Raw genomic sequence first — 24,031 nt, forward strand, 5'->3', positions numbered from 1 at the left:
GAACACATAAAAGGCTCCTACAATATTGTGGCAGATGCATTATCTCGGTATGTAAAGGAGAACGAACAGGACGGAGATTTCTTAGGAACACGTGATTGTGATGAAGTTTTGCTCACAGACATTCAGTTACAGGAAGAGGGCACAATAAAACGCATCTATAAAAATCTCAGGCAGGAACAAAACCAAGACGACAATCCTAAACTGCTAAAGAGCAGGTTAGATCATCGTGATTTTTCTAAGCTAACAGAGTATTACTAGATACATAATGACACACTTTTCCGACAGAGAAAGAATACTGAGAAGTACTGGCGTATTTGTTTCCCAGAACTACACGTGGATTTACTTATTGATTATTTACATGGGAAATATGGACATTATGGAGCCTGGAAATCTATTGCAAAATCGAGTGAGTTAGTAATTTTTGATAACATGTGGCGACTAGTCCAGAAGATAATAGACTCTTGTGATAGATGTCAAAAGGTGAGGGCAAATAATAAAACTATTCAGGGGCAAATGTATTCAGTGAAACCTCAGAATAGGTTGGATTTGGTAGCTGTGGACCTGTTTGACCCTTTGCCAGTTTCAAGGGCAGGTTGTGAGTACGTATTTGTGTTAGTAGATGGTTTTGCCATATATATGAGATTTTATTCTATAAAATGCTAAAGTAATTGTGAACAAACTAGAGAAAGACTATTTTGTGAACATTGGGGTGCCGAAAGCAATATTACCTGATAATGGGTCACAATTTATTTCTAAACGGTTTGCAGAATGATTAAGTAGAAGCAACATCGAACATATAAAAATATCTGCCTATTTTCCGCAGGGGAATATGTGTGAGAAGATTATGAAAGAACTAAACTGCCTATGTAGAAAATACTGTCACAAGAAGCATTCCGCTTGGGCCAATTACTTAGAATATTGTGGGGAAGTGATTAACCATTTAAAACATAAAGCCATTGCTTTTTGTTCCAGTAGAATTAATGTGTGGAACTAGACCAAATAACCTCTTATTTGACTTGATAGAGTTTCCTAGTCTGACTGATTTGGCAATGGAGCACAAGAAACGATTAGCGCGAGCGAACATAAAAAAAAAATGCTCTGGGAGGAAAAGGAGACATGATGCGAGGGCAAGTCCAACCAGTTTTCGAATCGGTGACTTAGTGCTTGTGAAAACCAAAGTGAAATCCAAAAAGCTTACGGCTGCAACGAAAAATTTACTGATGAATATGTGGGACCTTTTAGGATTACAGCCAAACCTCTTGCCAATGCTTGCAAACTATAGTATGTGAAATCACACAGACTACTGGGCTTAAGAAATATTATTGATTTAAAAAGGTATGTACTAAAGAATCAATTAAATAGCAAAACTAAAAAGCCTTAGAGGACACACATTCTTTGCATTGCCAGGTGGTTAACGAGCACCAGGCAACCCGAGTTGTTGGCGATACTATTTCCTTTCTTTTCGTGTTGTCAAACTTCCTCTTCATCATTTAGAACTATCGCTATGGTTTTTCCTTCTTCTCTGGCGAGGCTGGGGGGGGGGGAGTGTGGGAGAGGGGAGAAAGTTGTCGGTTTTATGTTTGATTTTTGTAATTGTCGAGAAAATAGCATAGCATAGAAGAACAAATAATAAAAGGTACTGAAGAGAGAAGTTTAATTAAATCTGAGGAATACTCAGTTACCTTGTGGGGAATACGAATAATCAAATATGAATCCGCCAAGTTTCGTTTTATGCACTCTTAACAACCTTGCTCTTCATCATTCAGAAAGTTTGTTATTGTTTTTCCTCCTTCCTTATAATGCTATACCTAGTAAATTTAATAAGAGGAATAAAATAACTAATCAGATGAGGGAGAATTGCCTATTAATGACAGAAAAGAACAGTTGAAAGCAATGTGGAGAAGTATATTCACATGTGACTACCGTAGTGTGAAGGGTTGTCGGAAGTTTGTGAAAAAATTAATACTTTCAGAGGCAAAGAGGATTACCTGCCGAAAGACTAAAGCTAAAATTTATACTTGATGACTTTTGAAAGACGCAGAGAGGTGGACTTAAGTGTGTTTAATATTTTCAGTCATATATGTTTTTCTTGAAGATTGTGTATGCGATGAGTAGCACCACAGAAGTGACATGAGTAACTTTTTAATATTTTCTACTAAGACTTTCGGTATGCTTTGCCAACATATATGTGTTAAATGTGAAAACTGTACTGAGCCACTGAAGCTGGCTAGGATATTTTTCAAAGACGGTTCCTGGAAACTTTGTGTGTAATAGGTATTCTTTGTACATAGTAGTACGTGAGACATGAGTAATTGTTTTGATGTTCTAAAATTGTTTCCCCTTTTTTGTATGATGTATATAGGAAGAGTGGAGGAACTGCAGGAGGTGGACTGAATTATTTTCAATGCTCAATAATTTTGTATCTCTTTGTGTAGTGTGTAGTGACAATTTTCAGTGCCGCTGAGGGTAGCAGAAGTAGTTTTTCAGTATATTTTCTGATGTTATAATTATTCTTTGTGTATAATAGATTATGTGTAAAGCTAAGCTGTTTTCTGAAAGAAGGTTAAAATTATTTTTGGAGCAGTAGATTTTGTAACAGCAACTTGCTTAATAATTAAAAACAGATTATGAAAATAAGATTTCAGTAGTAGTGCCAATATTTGGTGCACTATTAAACATAGCAGTTAATTCATTTTTCACTGATTTAATTAACATTAAATGTAAAGAGATGTTGAGTTGAAAATGGATAGGAATTGTCCTGAGAAAGAAAAAAGCTTTGAGTAAATAAGAAATAATTTCTGGAATACAGTAATCTTTTTTTAAAAAGACCTCTTTTCTTTTCTCTTGTGGAAGTTTTGCTTTTGAGTTGAGAGCAGTAATTGTGGACCAACATATATATGTGTGTTAGGAATAAGATGTAGAAATTAAGAATGGAGATTGGGATGGACTGTATATTGCAAGTACAGAACAATGTAACAGAGCCAGATATGGCACTAGGAAAAAACTCCAGGACGAAATAGGGCCAGATGCTACATCCCCAGTCACGAGCCAATATATGATTATAGGTGAAGTGTCAGTGACGTTTATATTCATTTGCTCCATTAGTGGAAAACCACCCAGTTGTGCCAGGGAATGAATTCACTGTAGGGACAGAGGACCTCCATCAGGGAATGAATTCACTGTAGGGACAGAGGACCTCCATATCGCCAATTAACTTTTGGCTTTAGTAAAAAAAAATTGTTAATGTAAACTAAAGTGAATATTGCAATATGTGAATTTTGGAAGTTGATTCTGTTGAATCCTGTAAGAGCTTTAGATGGATTATTTCTTTTCATCTGATGAAAAATAATTTTCTTTTTTGTACAATTACTTTCCTGTATGTCATCAAGCCCTAGCCATAGACAATTGGTGTGAATAGATATCTATTGTGATGATGTTATATTATTTAAATGAGTTTGATGAAATGAAAAATTTTGTTTTTGGAAAATACAGTTTAATGAAAAGTGTCGGTATAGTTAAAAAAGCATTGCAACCAAAAAAATTATAAGAAACATAAAAAACGCTTTAAAGAAAATTTTGTAGTTCCTTAGGGGGTGTGTAATGTTGCAGTTATTTACACGGATGCAGAGTTTTCCAGTAAGTTTTATTCCATTAGGCCAAGCTGTATTGGAGGCTGGCAATGAAGCCTCCCACCCCAGCCATTGTGTAGTTGGCTGCCGGCATCATAATGCCATGTCGCGGTGTGCGGACCGTGAGAACTGTAATGTATGGAGCGTACTAAGATCTCATCTAAGAAACTAAATAACTATAATAAATATGATTTGTCTGTTTTCAATTTTGGTATATGAACTTCTATAATTTAGAAGAACAGTGTGTAAAATTTTCATGCGGATAACTTTAAGAGTTTTGAAAATATAAAAAAAACTATTAAAAAAGTACGTAACTGACCTTAGTAAAGTAAATTAACATAGGAATGATGACAATTTAAGTTTCCTTGTTATTTGAAACAAATGACAGCACTCCCAGTGCACACAAGTTATTTTTAAGGAATTTTGTTCTAAATTTGTAATAATTTTGATTCGTAATGGAAATAATACTTTAAAAGTTGATATTTATATTTTGTGTTAGGGTGGAAGTAGATGAGAGTGAATGTGAGTGTGTATGTGGGGACATATAACTAGCAAGTGTTACATAACCAGGATGTCCTGAAAATGGTGAATCCCCCTAACTGGTAGATGACGTATGTCTAGGAGAGTTTGCTTTTGTAATAAGGCAGCCAGAAAGATAGTAAGAGGATTCTAAGTATGTTTCATGCATTGTTTTCTTTTTATTTACGTTTTACGGAACATTTTGTGAAATTTTGCAACATGAAATGACGTAGATGTATCTGCAAATGCTGATTGGAGTAAAGCGGTTTGCGCGCGAAATTGATCATGAAAGGCTAATCTGACTGGATGATCATTTTCATCAACCAATGAGAGAAAAGTCTTTCCCGCGTAATGGAATGAGTTATATGCCCTATGAGCGACAGCATTCAGTCAGTCGTGGACTCGCTGTCGGAATAGAGGCCCTGTTAAATGTGTCGGCAAAAATTATTTGTAAGATGAAGAAACGACGGTTAAATCGCGCTCGGTTTATATCGCCGTGCTAGCAGATGCGATTACGGACATTTCGGTTAAGTTTTGAGATGTTTTGGAATGTTGGTGCAGAATAAACCGTGTGTGAAACTATCGGCCTTTGTGAATTTTCTGCATGGCGTGTTCCGTATGCATGTACAGAACATTTTGGTGAGCATCTTCTTTCGAAGAATCCACTGAAAAGGACCGAATGTGAACTCGTTTTGCAACAGTGTATTGCCTGTGTGAATCTCGTAATATTTCGGTTTGGACTTGTCACATTTCTGGCTGTCTTCGGTGTGATATAAACTGCACGAACTAGTAGTAGATGTACTACCAATTTTGGTGGGTTTGGTGACACCGTAAATAAAAAGGACCTTTAGATAGTTTTAGTATCTACAAACAAACATTTTCAATGAAGGGAGGAAGCACCCACTTTGCCTTATATTAATAGAGATTTGCAGGTTTATCTTGTTACTGGAGTTACGTGGACATTGTAAGTATGGACGGTGGTTTTCTTCAACGCTGCTTTTCTCATCGTTTACATAGTGCCTACGAATGCAGAGCAACGGGTGGGGAATGAACGCTATACTGAGGTAGTTGGACATCAATAATTAAATCACAACGAAGCGCACCAACCCTGCCCCGCCGCATTGGCACTGTCAAGGTTTCTCTGGAAGGAAGTTTTGACGGCTGATGTCATCTGTCCATTGCTGAGCATGTGACCCACAAGCTCATTTTCTCCTGATACACGACCATGGGCAGGTCGCCATATTTCTTTTTATCATGGTTTTCGTAGTTGATATCAGTTGTTTTGTTTAGTTATTTCTTTTGTTAAAATTTATAGCATATGAGGACAAATTAGTTGAAGCAGCGAGACAGCAGGAGTTTACTAAATTACTTGTCCTCTATTACATTTGTAAAGAAGATTTTTATAGATAGTAGTACCATATTGTATATTTTACAATGCAACATGGCTGCAACATGAAGTGAAGAAAGTACTGTGGGTAGAAGCAGATTGGCTAGTAGGTGGAGTTTATTTATATGTTGTGAGGTATTTTTAGTGTTATATATGGAAATGCACTGATACCTTCAGAAATTACTAGTTGTTTATTTAAAAGTGTATTTGTGGCAGGTTTATTTATTGTTAAGCAGCTCTCTGAATTGTGTGTTAAACTGTCTTGCAAGCAGTCAATATTTATGTGGTTTCACTAGCTAACTTTACGTACAAATAGGGCTCTTGGAACTACTAAAAGCCAAATACACCATTTTAAATAAATCCTAGGCTATATTCCTTGAATCGGAAAGGTGTTGAGGGAGATGTGAGTAATTTACAATTTGTACTGGACTAGCAACTAATGTTAACCTTAAACCAAATTTTCACGAGATGTCGTGGCAGCTCGTACCACTGTGTTTCTTCTAGTAATTCTGGATGTATTTTGAAGTAAAAAAGAAAAAAAACTGATGCTTACATTTCCCAAAATATAAAATGCAGATTACTCTTCCTCAAGCTCCTTGTATAATGTTGGAAATTCCCCTTCTGTACCATGTAATGATATTTTTTCGAACCCATTCACTTTCTTTGTGTTGTTTTGCACTTCTTCCTCTATTCTCTAATTTACAAGCAATCCCTGCAGACTACAAACTATTTGGGTACTATATTTTGTAAGTATTCACACATATAAGCTGTTGTGTTGTGAATGGGCTCTTTGCACACAAAACAGTTGAAAATTATTTTGTGAGGATCACAGTTCGCATGAAAAGAATGCCGAGGACAGCAATGTAGTTGAGATCACGTGACACGAACTGACTTGAGATTCTGTGCTCACTGGCTGTGACATTATGGGCACTGTGAATACACCTTGACATGACAGAGCCATGATGGAAATTGTGAATTGGCCTTTATTAGGTCTTTTTTCCTATTCAATTCACATATGGATGACAGGGAGAATGTTTAAAGGCCTCTCTGCAAGCTATAAGTAATCTAATCTTGTTCTCATGATCCCTACCTGTCTGTCGCCATACATATCGAAACTACTCTTAATCTCTTGTCGAACGCGACTGCCTCCCTCATCAACATATTTTGCTTCTATATTATATCTCGTATCAACAAGAGTAACGAGTTGTACGATGCACAACTCATCGGAAAATAATTTATAAAATCCGTGATTCTGATTTCAGTCAGAAAATTGACATCTTACCAGACGCTCCTTTTTTCAACCAATCTCGGACCCATTTCCTCTTTTTTATTGTTTTCCGTTGCTTGCAAACTATAGCTAATATAACTGGAGCACACGCTTTCTTGTGGCTGTTCGACATCTTAACCTTGTAAAATCGCGTTGTCAACTGACAGTTTTTGTCAATGTTATTGATAGTGTGATGTTGCTTCAATACATTTAAGGTTTGACAAACATAGTGTCGTCAATAAAAATTGAACGTGTACAGGCCCCTTTAACCACCTTTGCCAAGGTTGTTCGTATCCTTGTAATGCAGTGATCTCCATACTAGAGATCTCTGTTGTAATGATAAGTGGTGATGTCTTTATGTTATATGTATGTAAACATTGGGACATTGTAAACAAGACAACTTTTCGACCAAAGCTTTTTGCAAAACGATTGATGTTAAAAGTTAAATTATATGCACAATAGAAATACGCCATGACGTATTAAATATTTTGCAGTACAGCGTATAGGGCATAATTACGGTTGTTGCTGATCGGTTTTTGCATGCTGTAGAAATTCGATTATACCTTTACGGTAATCTTTGTTGAGTTCTATATAAAGAAGTGTAAAAATATGCCCACTTGTTTGGTTTAAATACACTCGGACCGATTGTGAACGGAAGATGCATGTAAATATGTAATTTAGTTATTTAAGTTTTTCATCGTATTTGTTACGTATTAGAAATCGTGTTCATAATAAGTAGAATGTTTCTTTATATTATATATCCATCTGTGGAAATAAACTTTTTGTTGATGTTGCCAACACCTAGTCTTGAGTACATGCGCAGTATCTTATGTTCCGTGTGTATATGGTTTCACTAGACTGCTGTATAGTGGTTCTTTTGCCATCCTTTGTATTCTAGTTTGTTATGTAAGATGAAAATTTCACCAAATAGTTTGTCTTTTGTCTATCGCCATAAGTAATCCTCAATATTTAGTGTAATGCCTTATATACCCTAGCAAAATATTAATATTTTCTTGATGCACTGAAACTCATTTTTCTCTCTGACATGTTGTGGAGGAATATAATTTTATTCCACAGCCTACAGCATTTACTGTGGATAGTATCATAATTTCTCCTTTTGAGATGTAAGAAGTGGCAGGATCTTGCCCCATGTTCTAGTAAAAATGTGTTGGCTGGGTATTGGTCAGTGCTTCCTGTGATATAGATCAGGGTAAAAACTGAAAAAGCTTTAAACATATCGATGCAGTGAGTTCCTCTACTTTTTGTTGTGATTTGTGTTGGCCCTTTTTGTACCTTGAAGTTTTGTTGTAACTAATTATGGAACAGACATGTGTATAGTATAATGAACTGCAATTCACTAGAGCTATAGTTCAGACTTCATATCATACTTTTTTAAAACATAAGTCGCGCTCCCCGCCGCCCCCCCCCCCCCCCACCCATTTTCCTGCCCCCAGAAAAAGGAAAAAAATTAGAAACTTTTCCACATACTTGGCTACTTCAAAGTCCTCCTTTTTCCCACTTTCAAATTAGTGAATAAGAATGGTTAAAGCACTCTCGCTGTTAATATTGCCATATTTGAGATAGATGTATTTTGTACTGGGGTTACATAAGCTATTTGTTAAATTTTTAGATTTTCCATTTCTAATGATCTTGTCAATCGGACACGCCCTTTTTTTTCCTTTTGAGGTGTGAGTTCCCATGTAATTTTGGATGTCTTAAAGCTAACTGCCCGCAAAAATTTATCATCATAATTTCAGTACAGTCTTTGTGATTTATCATATGAAGTGTATTTTTAAAGAGAATGCTACCACCTTGTTTTTAGTTCATGAGTAATTACAGTATAAATATTGACCCTGATGTTGGCAAGTATTTTGAATGAATATAAGTAATAGTGCTAGTCTTGGCTAATGGGAGGTGCTAATAAACACTTAACACCACCCATGAACTAATTGAATTCAAGAATTAAATAGTGATTATTTGAGATTCGTTGTTAAGGAGTGTTCCAGATACTACTTCCTGTCCTGACTTGCTACTCAGTAATTGGCTGTAATCAGAGGTTTTGTGTTAGGCGTGACATTCTCCCAATGTAATGTGTACAAATTCTGTAAGCCAGCCCTCTCGTACTTTGCCACTCTTATTTTGGTCACACCTTAAATTTGTCTCTCTTCGTTGATAGTTGTATTATGAAAATTTAATGAAAGAAATTATCTTGCTTCAGAGGCTTAGTAACCATGTTAAAATGTAACTGGTGAGGACAAACTTCAGTAAAAAGCAGTAATTATGGTGCCTGTGGTTCCAGTTACATCAGAATATTACAGTATTGCTCAGACTACGTAGCATTACCCTATCTTTGCAATCAGTTGAGGATTCAGTGTATATTTTGTGATGGACATGAAAATGCTGTAGTGACACTCATCTGTAAAACTGGAGATAAACCACCTCTAATTATTGGCCTATTTCAGACTTTCCAAAAGGGTATAATGGTTTGAGAAAGTGGTCTATGATAGAATATTGTTTCGTTTAACGGCTAACAGCATTTTGAATTCGCTTCCATAAAGGAGTCTTCACAGAAAAAGCAATACAAGACCTTACATGTGAAGTCCTGACGAAGATAAACCAAAGATATTATCATCTTGGTATGTTACATACCCTTGTCAAAGCCTTGGATTGCGTAGATCACAAAATTCTACTTGGCAAATTAAAGTATTGTGACATCTCATTTGTTTGGGTGGAGAACTAATCTTCATAACAGAAAGCAGATGGTCCTATTTGCAGAATTTATCACAGGCATGGAACTAACCTCTGAATGAATGGGAGAACACAACATGTGTGGTCCCAGAAGTGTTGGAACTGAGCTAATTATAGTTCTTAATCCACATAAATTGTCTTCCAATGACATTAAAGGATGGTTCAAGTAGCGTTGTGTGTGCTGATGACACAGAAATGCCGATCAAGGGCCTAAAATCAACTTTGCAGATCAGATGTTAGCTGGAAATGTGGTTCACAGCTGGCAGTTTAAATGTAAAATCTCACAGTGATTCCTATTACTCTACTTCAAACAAGCAAAAAGACCTGATACCACCAGAAGTAAACATTATCATTTGTACACTAAATGAAGCATATTGAATAAAGTTCTTTGGGATTCTGTTCAATAAAAATCCAAAATGGATAAACAAATTAAAGAACTCAGTTCAGCATGTTCTGCCCTTGGTAGCTTCATTCATTGTGTTGACTTAAAGACAAGAGTGTTGACACATTTTCTCTTGTTGTCTTATGAAATTATCTTCCAGGGGAGTGCATCTTAAGCAAACAAATTGTTTATGCAGCAGAATAAGGACATTGTGTAAAATAGATAACTACACATTTTAGAGAAGCTTTTTTAAAGGTTTTGTTGCTGACAATAAAAATCTGTTTCAACTGTACTGTGATCTACACAGTACGAGACAAAAATAATTTTCATGTAGATGTTCACTTGCTCTAGAGTTCAGAGTGGAGTTGTGTAATAACATAAAAGGAAGAAATTAAGAGTCCCATTTAGCCCGAAACAAAAAAGTATCTCATTAGCTTCTCTTTCTACAAATTAGGTAAATATCTATATTCTAGGATTGAAAAATGATATTACAGGCAGCAATGTTCGTAGTAAAGCTCTTGAGATGCGGTATTGTACTGTAAACAAGATACAGTGTTTACATATATAGATAACTCTTACTTATGAAAAACGCCAATGCGATCAAGTTAATATCAAGCTACTACTAGGCATAAATAGCAACTATTGAATGAAACTGAGGAGTCAACAGCTCTTTTCAGAGAGACAGCTTTAGTTCTAATTATTTGATTACATTTATCTGCAGCGGAGTGTGCGCTGATATGAAACTTCCTGGCAGATTAAAACTGTGTGCCCGACCGAGACTCGAACTCGGGACCTTTGCCTTTCGCGGGCAAGTGCTCTACCAACTGAGCTACCGAAGCACGACTCACGCCCGGTACTCACAGCTTCACTTCTGCCAATATCTCGTCTCCTACCTTCCAAACTTTACAGAAGCTCTTCTGCGAACCTTGCAGAACTAGCACTCCTGAAAGAAAGGATATAGCGGAGACATGGCTTAGCCACAGCCTGGGGGATGTTTCCAGAATGAGATTTTCACTCTGCAGCGGAGTGTGCGCTGATATGAAACTTCCTGGCAGATTAAAACTGTGTGCCCGACCGAGACTCGAACTCGGGACCTTTGCCTTTCGCGGGAAAGTGCTCTACCAACTGAGCTACCGAAGCACGACTCACGCCCGGTACTCACAGCTTCACTTCTGCCAGTATCTCGTCTCCTACCTTCCAAACTTTACAGAAGCTCTTCTGCGAACCTTGCAGAACTAGCACTCCTGAGGAGTGCTAGTTCTGCAAGGTTCGCAGAAGAGTGGAAACATCGAAGTTTCAGTGTTTACATCTTCTTTCTGGGACTCAGTGGCGAAGGAGGCAATTGAAATTTTCTTGACAGTGAATTTAATTAATAGAGATTGCATCTTCAGCTTGGTTAAATCATGGGATCTGGTACTTCCTGTAATAAACTTACAAAGACATCACGACGATGCAGCTGAGAGTGACACGCCAACATTCAAGTGCGGGTTGACTGTGCAACCACAGATATAATTCATGCAACTGTACTTCTTTGCTGCCAGTCAACACCTGTGTATCTCTGCCTACATGCGCTGTGGCATAGTCCACGAATTTAAAAGGAGGGAGTGAGTGCAGGAACATCAGTCTTTTGGCTCACTCTGAAGATGGCTGATCAGTATACAGCTGAAAAGATGCACATGATGAATGAAGACCCTCACCACATCCTTTCATAAGCGAGGTGTGGAGCATCACTTCAGAAATGTAGCCTGGAGGAATACAGCCATTCTGAGATTCATTGGAGTAATACTGACCAACTGCTATATATGAAAAGACAATTTATGCCTACCAAACACCCATCTGAATTATTCTGGACTATTGTTTGCCAGTGTGGGACCGTTCCCAAATTGTATTAATAATAGATATGGAGAAAATTCAGTAAAGGATTGCAAGATTGCCATTGGTGTATTTAATCAATGTGAATGTCGCAGAACACTCAGGTCTAATTGGAGATGCTGCAGGGAAGCACTTGGTTTCATAAAGAAGAATAAGTACACCAGACAAAAAATTAGTCACCTGCTACCATAGAACATCGCTTTTATCCTTGATAATGGCCCAAATTTGGCAAGGAAGTGTCCACAAGTTTCCTCAGGCATTTCATACCTAGTTGAAGCTAGCCTTTGATGAGCTATAAAATGCAGGAATGTCGATCACATATAACATGCTGTTCCAAGTAGTCTCAGGTATTTTCTGCTGGATTAGGCTTGGGTGATTTAACTGGGCAGCTGAGATCAGAGATGGTGCCTGAGTGTTCATCAGATCAGGAATATATGTTGTGAAACCCTGTCATTCACTGTCATTACCCTTTGAAAAGACTCGACTATATACAATTCAGAACCTGTAAGATATTTCCTTCCAGCATGTGCATAACATATGGAGGGCATGCAGATCGAAGAAATTGACTGTTAAATTTCTGGGATTACAACTCGATAATAAAATCAGTTGGAAATGGCATATAACAGAATTGCTGAAATGCCTAAACAAGCCTGTATTTCCAGTGAGAATGTTGTCACATATAGGAAATATAAATATGCATATTTTGGTTTACTTTCATTATATTATGTCATACGAGATCATGTTCTGGGGTAGCTCGTCAAAGCGAGCAAAAGTTTTTAGCATGCAAAACCATGTACTAACACACATTTGTGGTGTATATTCAAGAACATCTTTTAGAAACCTGTTCAAGGAGCTTTGTATTCTAACCTCTGCTTCTCAGTATATTTATTCCTTAATGAAGTTAGTTGCAAGTAATATATCTCTGTTTCCAGCCAATGGCTCATTACATAGTAGCAATACTAGGAATAAGAATAATCAATACAAACACCTGAAATCGGTTACCTTGGTCCAGGGAGCAGTCGAATATTCAGGAACACACATTTTCAGTAAAATGTCAGCAACAATAAAATAATAGGTTTCAGGTAAAGAATGTTTAAACAGAGTTTGAAAGACTGTTTGATAGGCAACTCCTTCTACTCTATGAATGAATATCTTAAAGGGGACTATTAGACCAGCTTAAAGTAAAAATGTCTGTTAGAGTCCACTTTTGACAGCAGTTGGTCACAACAGTCAAGATTAAGTATTTTTGTGTACGAAAAATTTATTAAAAGTACATATTTATGTTTCATTCTGACAAAATATTAATTCTGTAAATATTAGCAGTTCCAGTTTACTGTAATGTATTTGTCTATTTTGACAATCTCCTGTCAAATGATCAGGATAGTGAGTATTGTATTCAGATGTTTTATGTTTTTTTATGTTATACTTTCTGACTTGTGTTCCACACTCAGGACAATTGTCTCATTTTTGTGACGAAAACTGAATCTAATCATGGTATAAAACCACACCTCCAAAGCATAGCAACTATCTCTGGCCTGAACTGCACCGTCTGCACATTTCAGATTAAATGCATCATTGGGCCATAGGTGCACTTGCAGCATTACGTGTTGCTACAAGCAATAGCCTTTTGCTGTGTACCCAACATAAAATGTCCATTGCATGTACACTGAAGCACCAAAGAAACTGGTATAGGTATGTTTATTCAAATACAGAGCTATGTAAACAGGCAGAATACAGTGCTGTAGTTGGCAACACCTATGTACGACAACAAGTGTAAGGTGCAATTGTTAGATTGGTTACTGCTGCTACAATGGGAGGTTAATCTAGATTTATGCGAGTTTGAACATGGTGTTACAGCCGATGCACGAGCGATGGGACAAAGCAGCTCCGAGGTAGCAATGAAGTGGGGATTTTCCCGTATGACCATTTCACGAGTGTTCCGTGTATATCAGTAATCCGGTAAAACATCAAATCTTCGACTTAGCTGAGGCCAGAAAAAGATCCTGCATGAACAGGACCAACGACGACTGAAGAGAATTGTTCAACATGATAAAAGTGCAACCCTTCCGCAAATTGCTGCAGATTTCAGTGCTGGGCCATCAACAAGTGTCAGTGTGCAAACTATTCAACGAAATATCATCGACGTGGGCTTCAAAGCTTAAGGCCCACTCATGTACCCTTGATGACTGCATGACACAAAGCTTTATGTCTCGCCTGGGCTCGTCAACACCGACATAGGACTGTTGATAACTGGAAACGTGTTGCCTGGTCAGATGAGTCTCGGTACAAATTGTATGGAGTGGCTGGACGTGTACAGGTATGGAGACAACTTCATGAATCCATGGACGCTGCATGTCAGCAGGGGACTGTCAAGCTGTTGGAGGCGTTGTAATGGTGTGGAGCGTGTACAGTTGAAATGATATGGGACCCCTGATACGTCTAGATAAGACTCTGACAGGTGACACGTACGTAAGCATCCTGTCCGATCACCTGCATACATTCATGTCCATTGTGCATTCCGACAGACTTGGACAATTCCAGCAGGACAATGTGATGCCCCACTGGTCCACAGTTGCTACAGAGTGGCTCCAGGAATAGTCTTCTGAGTTTAAACACTTCCACTGGCCACCAAACTCCCCTGACATGAACGTTATTGAGCATATATTGGATGCCTTGCAATGTGCTGTTCAGAAGAGATCTCCACACCCTCTTACTCTTACGGATTTATGGACAGCCCCATAGGATTCACGGAGTCAATTCGCTCAAGCACTACTTCAGACATTAGTCTTGTCCATGCTACATCATGTTGCAGCACTTCTGCATGCTCTCGGGGGCCCTACATGATAGTAGGCAGGTGTACCACTTTCTTTGGCTCTTCAGTGTAGTTCCCTTCACAGTATTTGCTCAGAAACTGGTTGAGATGACAGCAGCAGTTCGGTCACATTTGAAGCCAATTGTCTGTGACAAATCAACCTACTCATCTCCATTCCTTGTTGGTTAGGATCTTTCTATGACCCCTGTTTATTGCCATGTTACATGACTGCGGATGGTACACCATTGCTTGTAGACACGAACAAATCACATTGCTATATTAACATATCAAGCAACTTCATTTGTGGTGTGGTCATGGGCACGTCAAAACTGGTAGCTCCTTTCTGCCAATCCATCTCTGAGGGAGGGAAGAGAAGCAGAGAAAGGGTATGGACTTGTTGGTGTGGTGGGGGAGTGGGGGGAGGGAGGGGACAGTAGGTGCTTGTAAGGCTGGAGTGGAAGCAGGGAAGGGGATAGAGAATGTTGACTAGCAAAAGTGATGGGCAGGGGGGAGGGTTGGTTACAGGAAGGAAGGACCTGTTGTAGGGATAGTTCCCACCTTTGCATTTCATAAAAAGTGGTGTTGAAGGGAAAAATCCTGATAGCTCTGGAGCAGTCTTTGAGGTCAAGCATACTGTTTTGCACTGCATGCTCAGCAACTGGTAGGCCCAGCTGTCTCTTGATCACATTTTGGCAGTTGCTGTTCATGCAATCATACCAGTTTTTTAGTGGTCATGACCACATGGTTGCAGATAAATTGATAATGGCGGCTTTCACAGATGGTCATGCCTTCATTGGGGTAGAAACTGTCTGTGACAGGAATGTAGTAGGTGGTAGTGTAGGGATGTATTGGACAGGCCTTGCATCTAGGTCTGTTGTAAGGACAAATGGTTGGCAACAAGGGTGGAATAGAGATGTACAAGGAAATTACGTAGGTTGGGTGGGCTTGGAATACCATTGTGGGAGTGGTGGTGTGGATATTCCTTATTTCCAGTCATGACAAGAGCTCGTCAAAACTGTGATGGAGAACGTGATGCTGTTGCTGTGTCCTGTGTGGTATCGATTCATGAGGGGCACTTCCTTGTGGCCAGCCAGTGACAGTTGACTAGACATATATAAATGGAATGCAATGTAATGTGCATAAATAGATTAAAAATTCCAATATCATTTTATTATGCAATTAGTAGTAAGTTATTGGTATGAGCTAGAATCTTCACACGTCTTGGAGCCTGTGTCTGCACTAACTTAAGGTGGAAGGACTACTTAAGTCTAACTCTAGGGAAGACAGATGACAGACTCAGATTTATTGAAAGAATCCCAAGGAAGTATAATTTACACACAAAAGTAAATGTTTGCAAAACTCTTGTGTGACTACTCGTTGAATATTGCTCATTGGTATGTAACCATTACTAGGTTGGATTAGCAGAAGCGAAAGAAAAGACTAAAGGGAGAGCTGCACGATTCATCATGGTCTTGATTTGTCAACATCAGAGGGTTACAGATGTGCTCAGAAAGTTGTAATGATAGACATAACAGGAAAGGCATTAGGCATCGGAAAAGTTTTGCTCACAAAATTCCAAGAACTGATATTCCAAAACAAGTAAAAAAAAAAAATAAATATATATTGTTTCCTCCAACATACATTTCGCATAAAGACCATGATGCTAAAACTTGAGCTCATACAGAGGGGTCCCAATAGCATTTCAAATTGCATACCATTCATGAATGGAATGGGGAAATGTGGATGGGGGTGGAATGATACTGGTACACTACGTACACTCCATCATTCACTGTACAGTGAATTACAAAGTTCAAGTGTTGATGTATATGCCCATGTACCATATAGTACCAGTACCTCTGATATACGGGAATTGATTGCATCTGTTATTTCCACAAGATATCCTAGTTCATACTAAGCGAAAGGCTCCATCACCATAGCAAGACATCATGTTGATATAACTATAAAATTGTAAATCACTATACTCATTTCACATTATATGCATACTTATTTGTCAATCTGCTTTTTTTTTTTACCCAGTATATAATTGTCAAAAACATATTTAGATTATGATAAAGCTAGTAACTTAAAAATGTATCAGGTAATATTTGCCTCCTAGCATACCTCCTTCACTGTCATTGATGTTTTAAAGCATGCACATAAATATTAAAAAAAAATGTATTCTGACTAGTACACACAATTAATCAACTTTTAAGTATATTTTATTCTTTGATTATTTTACAATGGAACAGTGGCTCCTGAAGAAGCTCATTCACCAAGTGGTAGCAGCAGATGTGTTAAGAAAAGTTATTCACAATTAATATTTGGAAAACCAGGGAAATTTGCTTATATGGAATTGTTGACAGAGTAAAATATGTCTGACCTTTGTTGCTGCTGCAACATGGGAAGTCTTTGCACAAAATTCTCATACAATTCTGTTTATATTTTCTTCCACTTCTACAACAGTTTGGCAGAGAACTCTATATTCTCTAAATCACTTCAAATGGATGTCTAAACAGTTTCTTCAATTCATTCTTGGTGACTTCTTTCTCTATCTGTGTCCAACTGAGCCGGCCAGTGTGGCCGAGCGGTTCTAGGCACTTCAGTCTGGAACCGCGTGACTGCTACAGTCGCAGGTTCGAATCCTGCCTCGGGCATGGATGTGTGTGATGTCCTTAGTTTAGTTAGATTCAAGTAGTTCTGAGTTCTAGGGGACTGATGACCTCAGATGTTAAGTCCCATAGTGCTCAGAGCCATTTGAACCATTTTTTGTCCAACTGACCTAGTGCTCCATCAAAAATAATTTGTCTTTTTAACGTAATGTTAAATCTTTCTTTCTTGATTATGTGGCATGCTTGTCATACAGCGCTGTAATTCATTCCATTTTGATTGTGAATGGAGTTCTTATCCATCCATTTTATTTCATTTCATCCTATTTCATCACACTGTTGTAGGTCTAGCTTTTATGAATAGGAACACAATCATAAAGAGAAGGACTAGATCCAAATTTTTGCATGAGTAATAGAGATCAATTGACTTTATGGTTCAAGCAGTTGCAAACAATTGAACAAGAGCCAATTTAGACAGTGATATACAAACTGCATCAGAAAAGTTTGATGCATAGTTCAGAAAATATAGGAAGCAATAGTTACAAACAGAATACCTTTACTGGCCTTCAAAGCAACCACACATCTGACATCAGTTGTAAAACTGTGGAAACTGTCACCAATGCTTCTTGTTGAATCGCTCAAAGCACTGTGGTCACGTGTTGTTGGATATCCACATCATTACAGGAGATGAGACCTGGTGTTACCAATAAGATCTGAACTCCAAACATCAGTCAATGGCATGGTGTTCATTATCTTCCCCACATGCGCCGTGTAGAAATTCATGATGGATCGAGGCATTGCTGTCAAAAAAAATCCATCGACGTCATTTTAATTGTGGGTTTTGTCAGCTGACAATATTTGTGAGGTGGGGAAGATAATGAGCACCATGCCATCGACTGCTGTTTGGCCTTTGAGTTGTATTGGTAGCACTGGCTGGCATCTGTAATGCTGCAGATATACAATGCTTGAGCATGGTGCTTCAAGTGATTTCACAAGAAGCATTTGTTGACAGGTTCCAGCAGCCGTACAACCAATGTCAGAAGTTTGTTGTAGTGAATGGTGATTACTATGAATGCCAGTAAAGATATTTTGCTAGTAACTCTTGTTCCCTTTATTTTCTGAGATCATTCACAGAACTTTTCAGGTGTACCTTGTAATACCATAATGTTTTCTCCACTAAATTTCACAGCACTGGCAATGTAATTTTGTTAATTAGCACTTACATTGTGTGCACTCACTTCTTTATGTACATATGTACCCTTCAAGCCAACGAACTGTGCATGGTGGAGGGTACCACTTACCCGTACTAATCATTTCCTTTCCTGTTCGACTCACTAATAGAGTGAGCAAAAAATGACTGTCTAAGACTGTGTATGAATCCTCATTTCTCTGATCTTCTCTTTGTGGTCCTTACACATAATGTACGTTAGCAGCAGTAGAATCATCCTGCAGTCAGCCCTCAAATGGAGGTTCTCTAAATTTGCTCAACAGCATCACAAGAAAAGAGCATCATCTTCCCTCCAAATTGCTTGAATGTATTCCTTTCATTTAACCTGGTTGGAACCTCAAATACTCAAGCAGTACTCAAAATTGGTTGCACTAGCATTCTATATGCCGTCTCCATTATATATGAACTTCACTTTCCCAAAATTCTCCCAATAAAATGAAGTGAAGCATTCGCCTTCCCTACTACCAACCTGGCCATTCCATATCACATTGCAGTGTTATGCCCAGATACTTAATCAACATGACTGTGTCAAGCAGCACACTACTAACACTGCATTCAAAAGCTACAGGCTTGTTTTTATCTACTCATCCATGTTAACTTACATTTTCCTACATTTAGAGGAAGCTGCCATTCATCACACCAACTATAAGTTCTGTCTAACTCATCTGATATCCTCCCACAGTTATTCAACAATGCATTAGCAAACAACTGTAAATTGCTGCTCAGCCTGTATGTACATAGAGAATAAGAGTGGTCGTATAATACTTCCCTGGGGCCCTCTTGCATTCTATTATGTAAAAAGTCTCCAAGCCACCCACATATCTGGGAACCTAATCCATATGCTCAGACCATCATCCAATAGTCTGCAGTGGGGCACTGTGTCAGTTGCTTTGTAGAAATCTGGGAATATATAATTTGCATGTTGTCTTCCATTCCATGGTTTGGATATCAATACACTTCAGCCAGAATGTCTCAATAAGTATCATAATTTTTGAATGCATCTGATCATCTTATGTTACCTAGGGTCATTGTGATGATTTTACATCACTAAAACCGATGTGTGTTGAATTACCTGATATTTTTTCAAGTGACTTTTTCATTGAACCCAAGCCAAGCAGTTCTCTATTAATGGCGTGAGTACTAGTATCGCTTGCCGGTGTTTCTCAAAATTCTGAGACCATTGTTTTGAAAATCAGCTGGTTTAACTCGTATATCATAGACATTTATGGTCATTATTTGTCAATATGTTTGGTATCTCTGGTTAACTCTTTGTGTGTTAGTGTTGCATATGACAATACTCTTATAAATGAAACAAGCATATCAGTGGATGCTCATAATCCTGACTCTTTCAGCTTTCTTTGTATACTTGTTTTGGCCAGTGTATATAGAAATCACATTTACCGAAGTTCCATGTGTATACAAGTTCTTGAAATGTTTTTATGATACAAAGCAACAGTCTTCGTCCTTGCTCAAGTTGTTTCTTGGCATTAATAGTAAGAATGTCTAACTTTTAAGTTGACTAAGGTAATTCAAAAGTACTTTAAATTAAGTCCGCAGTAGTTTTTGTAGCACAGATGATTTCTTTAATTTTAGGTTTATCGCTTGTGTGGAATATTCAGGTGTCGTATGTTGCTGTGTATCAGAGACACTTCAGTCTATAGACACTGTATTTCATCAGATGATGGAAAGAAAGGTGATGTGATATCTAGTGAAGACAATACTGGAGAGCTGCCAGAAGAACCCACCAACTGCTGTATGTCTGGATGTGAAAACTGTGTTTGGATACAGTATGCAGAGGAACTCTTAAAAAGATTTTCAGACGGTGATGAGAAAGCAAGAACTACAATTCTTAGTAAAGTATCAGATCCATCAATGAAGTCATTTTTATTAACAGAGCTAAAAATGTTGAAAATGAAAGAGAGTTAAGATACTGTCGTAAGGAATCACTTAACAAATAGATAAATGATGTAATAGTATTATCTATCTCCATCTGTTGTATTTGTTTTTTCAAAAATTTTATATTGTCAGCCTGGAAGTTTTGTTTACAAACATCATGTAATAGAAAAATGTAACACTTTCACAACTGAGAGTTTTATAAGAAAATTGAAACAAATGAAATAAAATTACAAAAATTACATTTATGTCAGTTTAACATGACATTTCCGTGACAGAAGTTAAATTTGTACAAATAAAATAATTTAGTCTTTATAAGCAGGTGCTATACAATTATTGTGGTCAAATTCTGCTCTAAGTGTCAAATAACGCATGTCTAGCTTGCCACCAAGTATGCTGGCATACCTTTTGTCTGTATGATAAGAATAAATTTACATGTAATAGTAGAATCAGAAAGATAAAAAGTGTTGAGAAGTCCCAGAAGTGACTTCTTATCTTTCAGTGGGGCAAATCAGAACAGGTGTATCATAATAGTGGAGAAAAGACAAAAGCATGAGCTGTCATAGGTGTTCACATGGAGAGCAGTATTTTGAAATATAAGAAAAAGATAGAGGCAATAGAATAACAGAACAGTTTAGTCTTGAATAAATAAAAGAAAGTCAGTGAAAGCAAGATACCTGTGCACTCTTGGAATCAGTCTCTCTCTCTCTCTCTCTCTCTCTCTCTCTCTCTCTCTCACACACACACACACACACACACACACACACACACACATATTCAGGATACAGGAGTTAAATTCTCTCTCTGTCTGACAATCTAGACGTGAGTTATCCACAATTTCTGCAAACCATTTACAGAAAATGTTGGGATGACTGCTTTGAAAAGGCAGACTGATTTCCTTCCCCTGTTTGAGCTTGTACTTGGTGTCTAATGATCTCATCGTTGGCAGAATATTAAACTACTTCCTCCTGAACTGCCCACACTAATGTTAAAAGTGTAAGCCTGGGGGGCGGGGGGGGGGGGGGGGGGCAAACTGATGACCACCCTTCTTTTGGTTTGGTTCAGCCTCTGCTGCCTGCATGGAGTGTTAGTAAGTATGAGGAACGAGATACTTTGTTTGGGTCATCACATCACTTGTTACAGCTGAAGTCAGAATTTTGCTTTAAATTTTACCATTTAGTGTTAATATTATCATCCCCATTGTTTTGTAAACACTATATTAAAATGTACATGAGAAGGTAGGTATTTGTTATAAAGTAAATCACTGTTACAGTATCCTGTGGTGTATTTGTACAAAGGAGTGTACGTATTTCGCTCATTAAACTTCTTCTCTGTCTGCTGTTTTCACAAGTTTGTGTTTTCTCCCATATACTGAACTTAGTTAATCTGTTTTATGTAGTAACAACGCACGAGGAATCTTAACTTGGTGCAAGAGAGATCAGTAATACTTATGCTGTGTATGAGCATTGTTTCATTGAAAGAATATCAAGGTTCTTACTAACCAATACAGCAGTTTGTCCTGTGCTGGTCAGTGGCAACAAATGGTAAAGGAAGTTTGTTTTAATCCTGGTTTGATAAGACACGGAACAGTGCACAATATTACTTGAGGTGAACGAAGTTGCAATGAATATTACTTGAGGTGTTGTAGAGAGTTCAGTATGTGTGTCCAGATGGCAGTCACAAAACCGATGGGGTTGCATGCTGTGTGAAGTACAGTACATCAGTCCTCTCTTGGTATGGTGAGAAATGATAAAGCATAACCTACACAGGGTGCTTTCATGTACCCATCTGCATCAAACTTTATGCCCTTGTGACATTGGAATGCCTGATTTGTGTCATAATTGCATTGCCTTACCTTTAAAAAACCACAGTTTGATTATTTTCAAATTCTGTTAAGTGTTGGCATTGCAGCAAAACATCCATGAGGCCACATTTTGTATTGACCATACTTCAAATACTCTGTTGATTTCCTATCAACACTATTGGCATAATCAGTATGTTAGGTGATAGTATCCATGTATTTTGGTGGCCATTCGATATAATACAGGTTGTTACTTAGGTATCACTTTGGATAATTTGTTAAAGTGGTGTTAGCACTTACAAGAATGCAGGGAGGTGGTAGGGGTTGCCGAGTCTCCCTAAGTTAAGTGCTTCTGTCTGTTACGCAATGGCCAGATCTGCTGAGAAGTTAATCAGCAGTTGAAGAAGAAAGTATCAGAGAGATTAAAACAACAAAATGTAAAGCACAAATCATGTACTAAATGAAATGGAAAAGAAAAACATGAAGTTTGCAACACTTTGACTAAATCAGCTTGTTAGGTGAACCCCCTGCAATGATCCCAATACTTAGGGATCATGGCAGCTCTACTAGTTTACGTATCTGTAAATGATATATTAGTGTAACAAATAATATTCTGATCCGACCATTCTTTCTTGGCACCTAGCGTTTTTTCACTACGAGTAAACGTGGTTAATTATTGTGCTATGAATAGTTATTAATTATTACTTATTTATTACATAGCTTTCTTGATTAAAGTTACATTTCATATCTGTTACTATTTTTTCACAGCTATATTTGTTGTATGTTGTTGTTGTGGTCTTGAGTCCTGAGACTGGTTTGAGGCAGCTCTCCATGCTACTCTATCCTGTGCAAGCTTCTTCATCTCCCAGTACCTACTGCAACATAAATCCTTTTGAATCTGCTTAGTGTATTCATCTCTTGGTCTCCCTCTACGATTTTTACCCTCCACACTGCTCTCCAATACTAAATTTGTGATCCCTTGATGCCTCAGAACATGTCCTACCAACCGATCCCTTCTTCTAGTCAAGTTGTGCCACAAACTCCTCTTCTCCCCAATTCTATTCAGTACCTCCTCATTAGGTATGTGATCTACCCATCTAATCTTCAGCATTCTTCTGTAGCACCACATTTCGAAAGCTTCTATTCTCTTCTTGTCCAAACTATTTATCATCCATGTTTCCCGTCCATACATGGCTACACTCCATGCAAATACTTTCAGAAATGACTTCCTGACACTTAAATCTGTATTCGATGTTAACAAATTTCTCTTCTTCAGAAACGCTTTCCTTGCCATTGCTAGTCTATATTTTGTATCCTCTCTACTTTGACCATCATCAGTTATTTTGCTCTCCAAATAGCAAAACTCCTTTACTACTTTAAGTGTCTCATTTCCTAATCTAATTCCCTTGCATCACCCGACTTAATTCGACTACATTCCATTATCCTCGTTTTGCTTTTGTTGATGTTCATCTTATACCCTCCTTTCAAGACACTGTCCATTCCGATCAACTGCTCTTCCAAGTCCTTTGCTGTCTCTGACAGAATTACAATGTCATTGGCAAATGTCACAGTTTTTATTACTTCTCCATGGATTTTAATACCTACTAGGAATTTTTCTTTTTTTCCTTCACTGCTTGCTCAATATAAAGATTGAATAATATCGGGGAAAGGCTACAACCCTGTCTCACTCCCTTCCCAACCACTGCTTCCCTTTCATGCCCCTCGACTCTTATAACTGCCATCTGGTTTCTGTACAAATTGTAAATAGCCTTTCGCTCCCTGTATTTTACCCCTACCACCATCAGAATTTGAAAGAGAATATTCCAGTCAACATTGTCAAACACTTTCTCTAAGTCTACAAACGCTAGAAACGTAGGTTTGCCTTTC

The 24,031-nt window shown here is 37.9% G+C and overlaps 1 protein-coding gene across 1 annotated transcript; it reads left to right on the forward strand.

Annotated features, from left to right (window-relative positions):
* Positions 1 to 7,119: 7,119 nt before the first annotated feature.
* Positions 7,120 to 20,566, forward strand: LOC126236202 (oxidoreductase-like domain-containing protein 1). The gene is made up of 2 exons (XM_049945313.1): positions 7,120 to 7,466; positions 20,044 to 20,566. Exons 1-2 carry the CDS (start codon positions 7,461 to 7,463, stop codon positions 20,374 to 20,376), a joined length of 339 nt encoding a protein of 112 aa, XP_049801270.1. The 5' UTR covers positions 7,120 to 7,460; the 3' UTR covers positions 20,377 to 20,566.
* The last annotated feature ends 3,465 nt before the right edge of the window (positions 20,567 to 24,031 follow it).

Source organism: Schistocerca nitens, chromosome 2 (genome assembly GCF_023898315.1).
Source record: "Schistocerca nitens isolate TAMUIC-IGC-003100 chromosome 2, iqSchNite1.1, whole genome shotgun sequence".
In the NCBI taxonomy this organism is placed as follows: Eukaryota; Metazoa; Arthropoda; class Insecta; order Orthoptera; family Acrididae; genus Schistocerca; species Schistocerca nitens.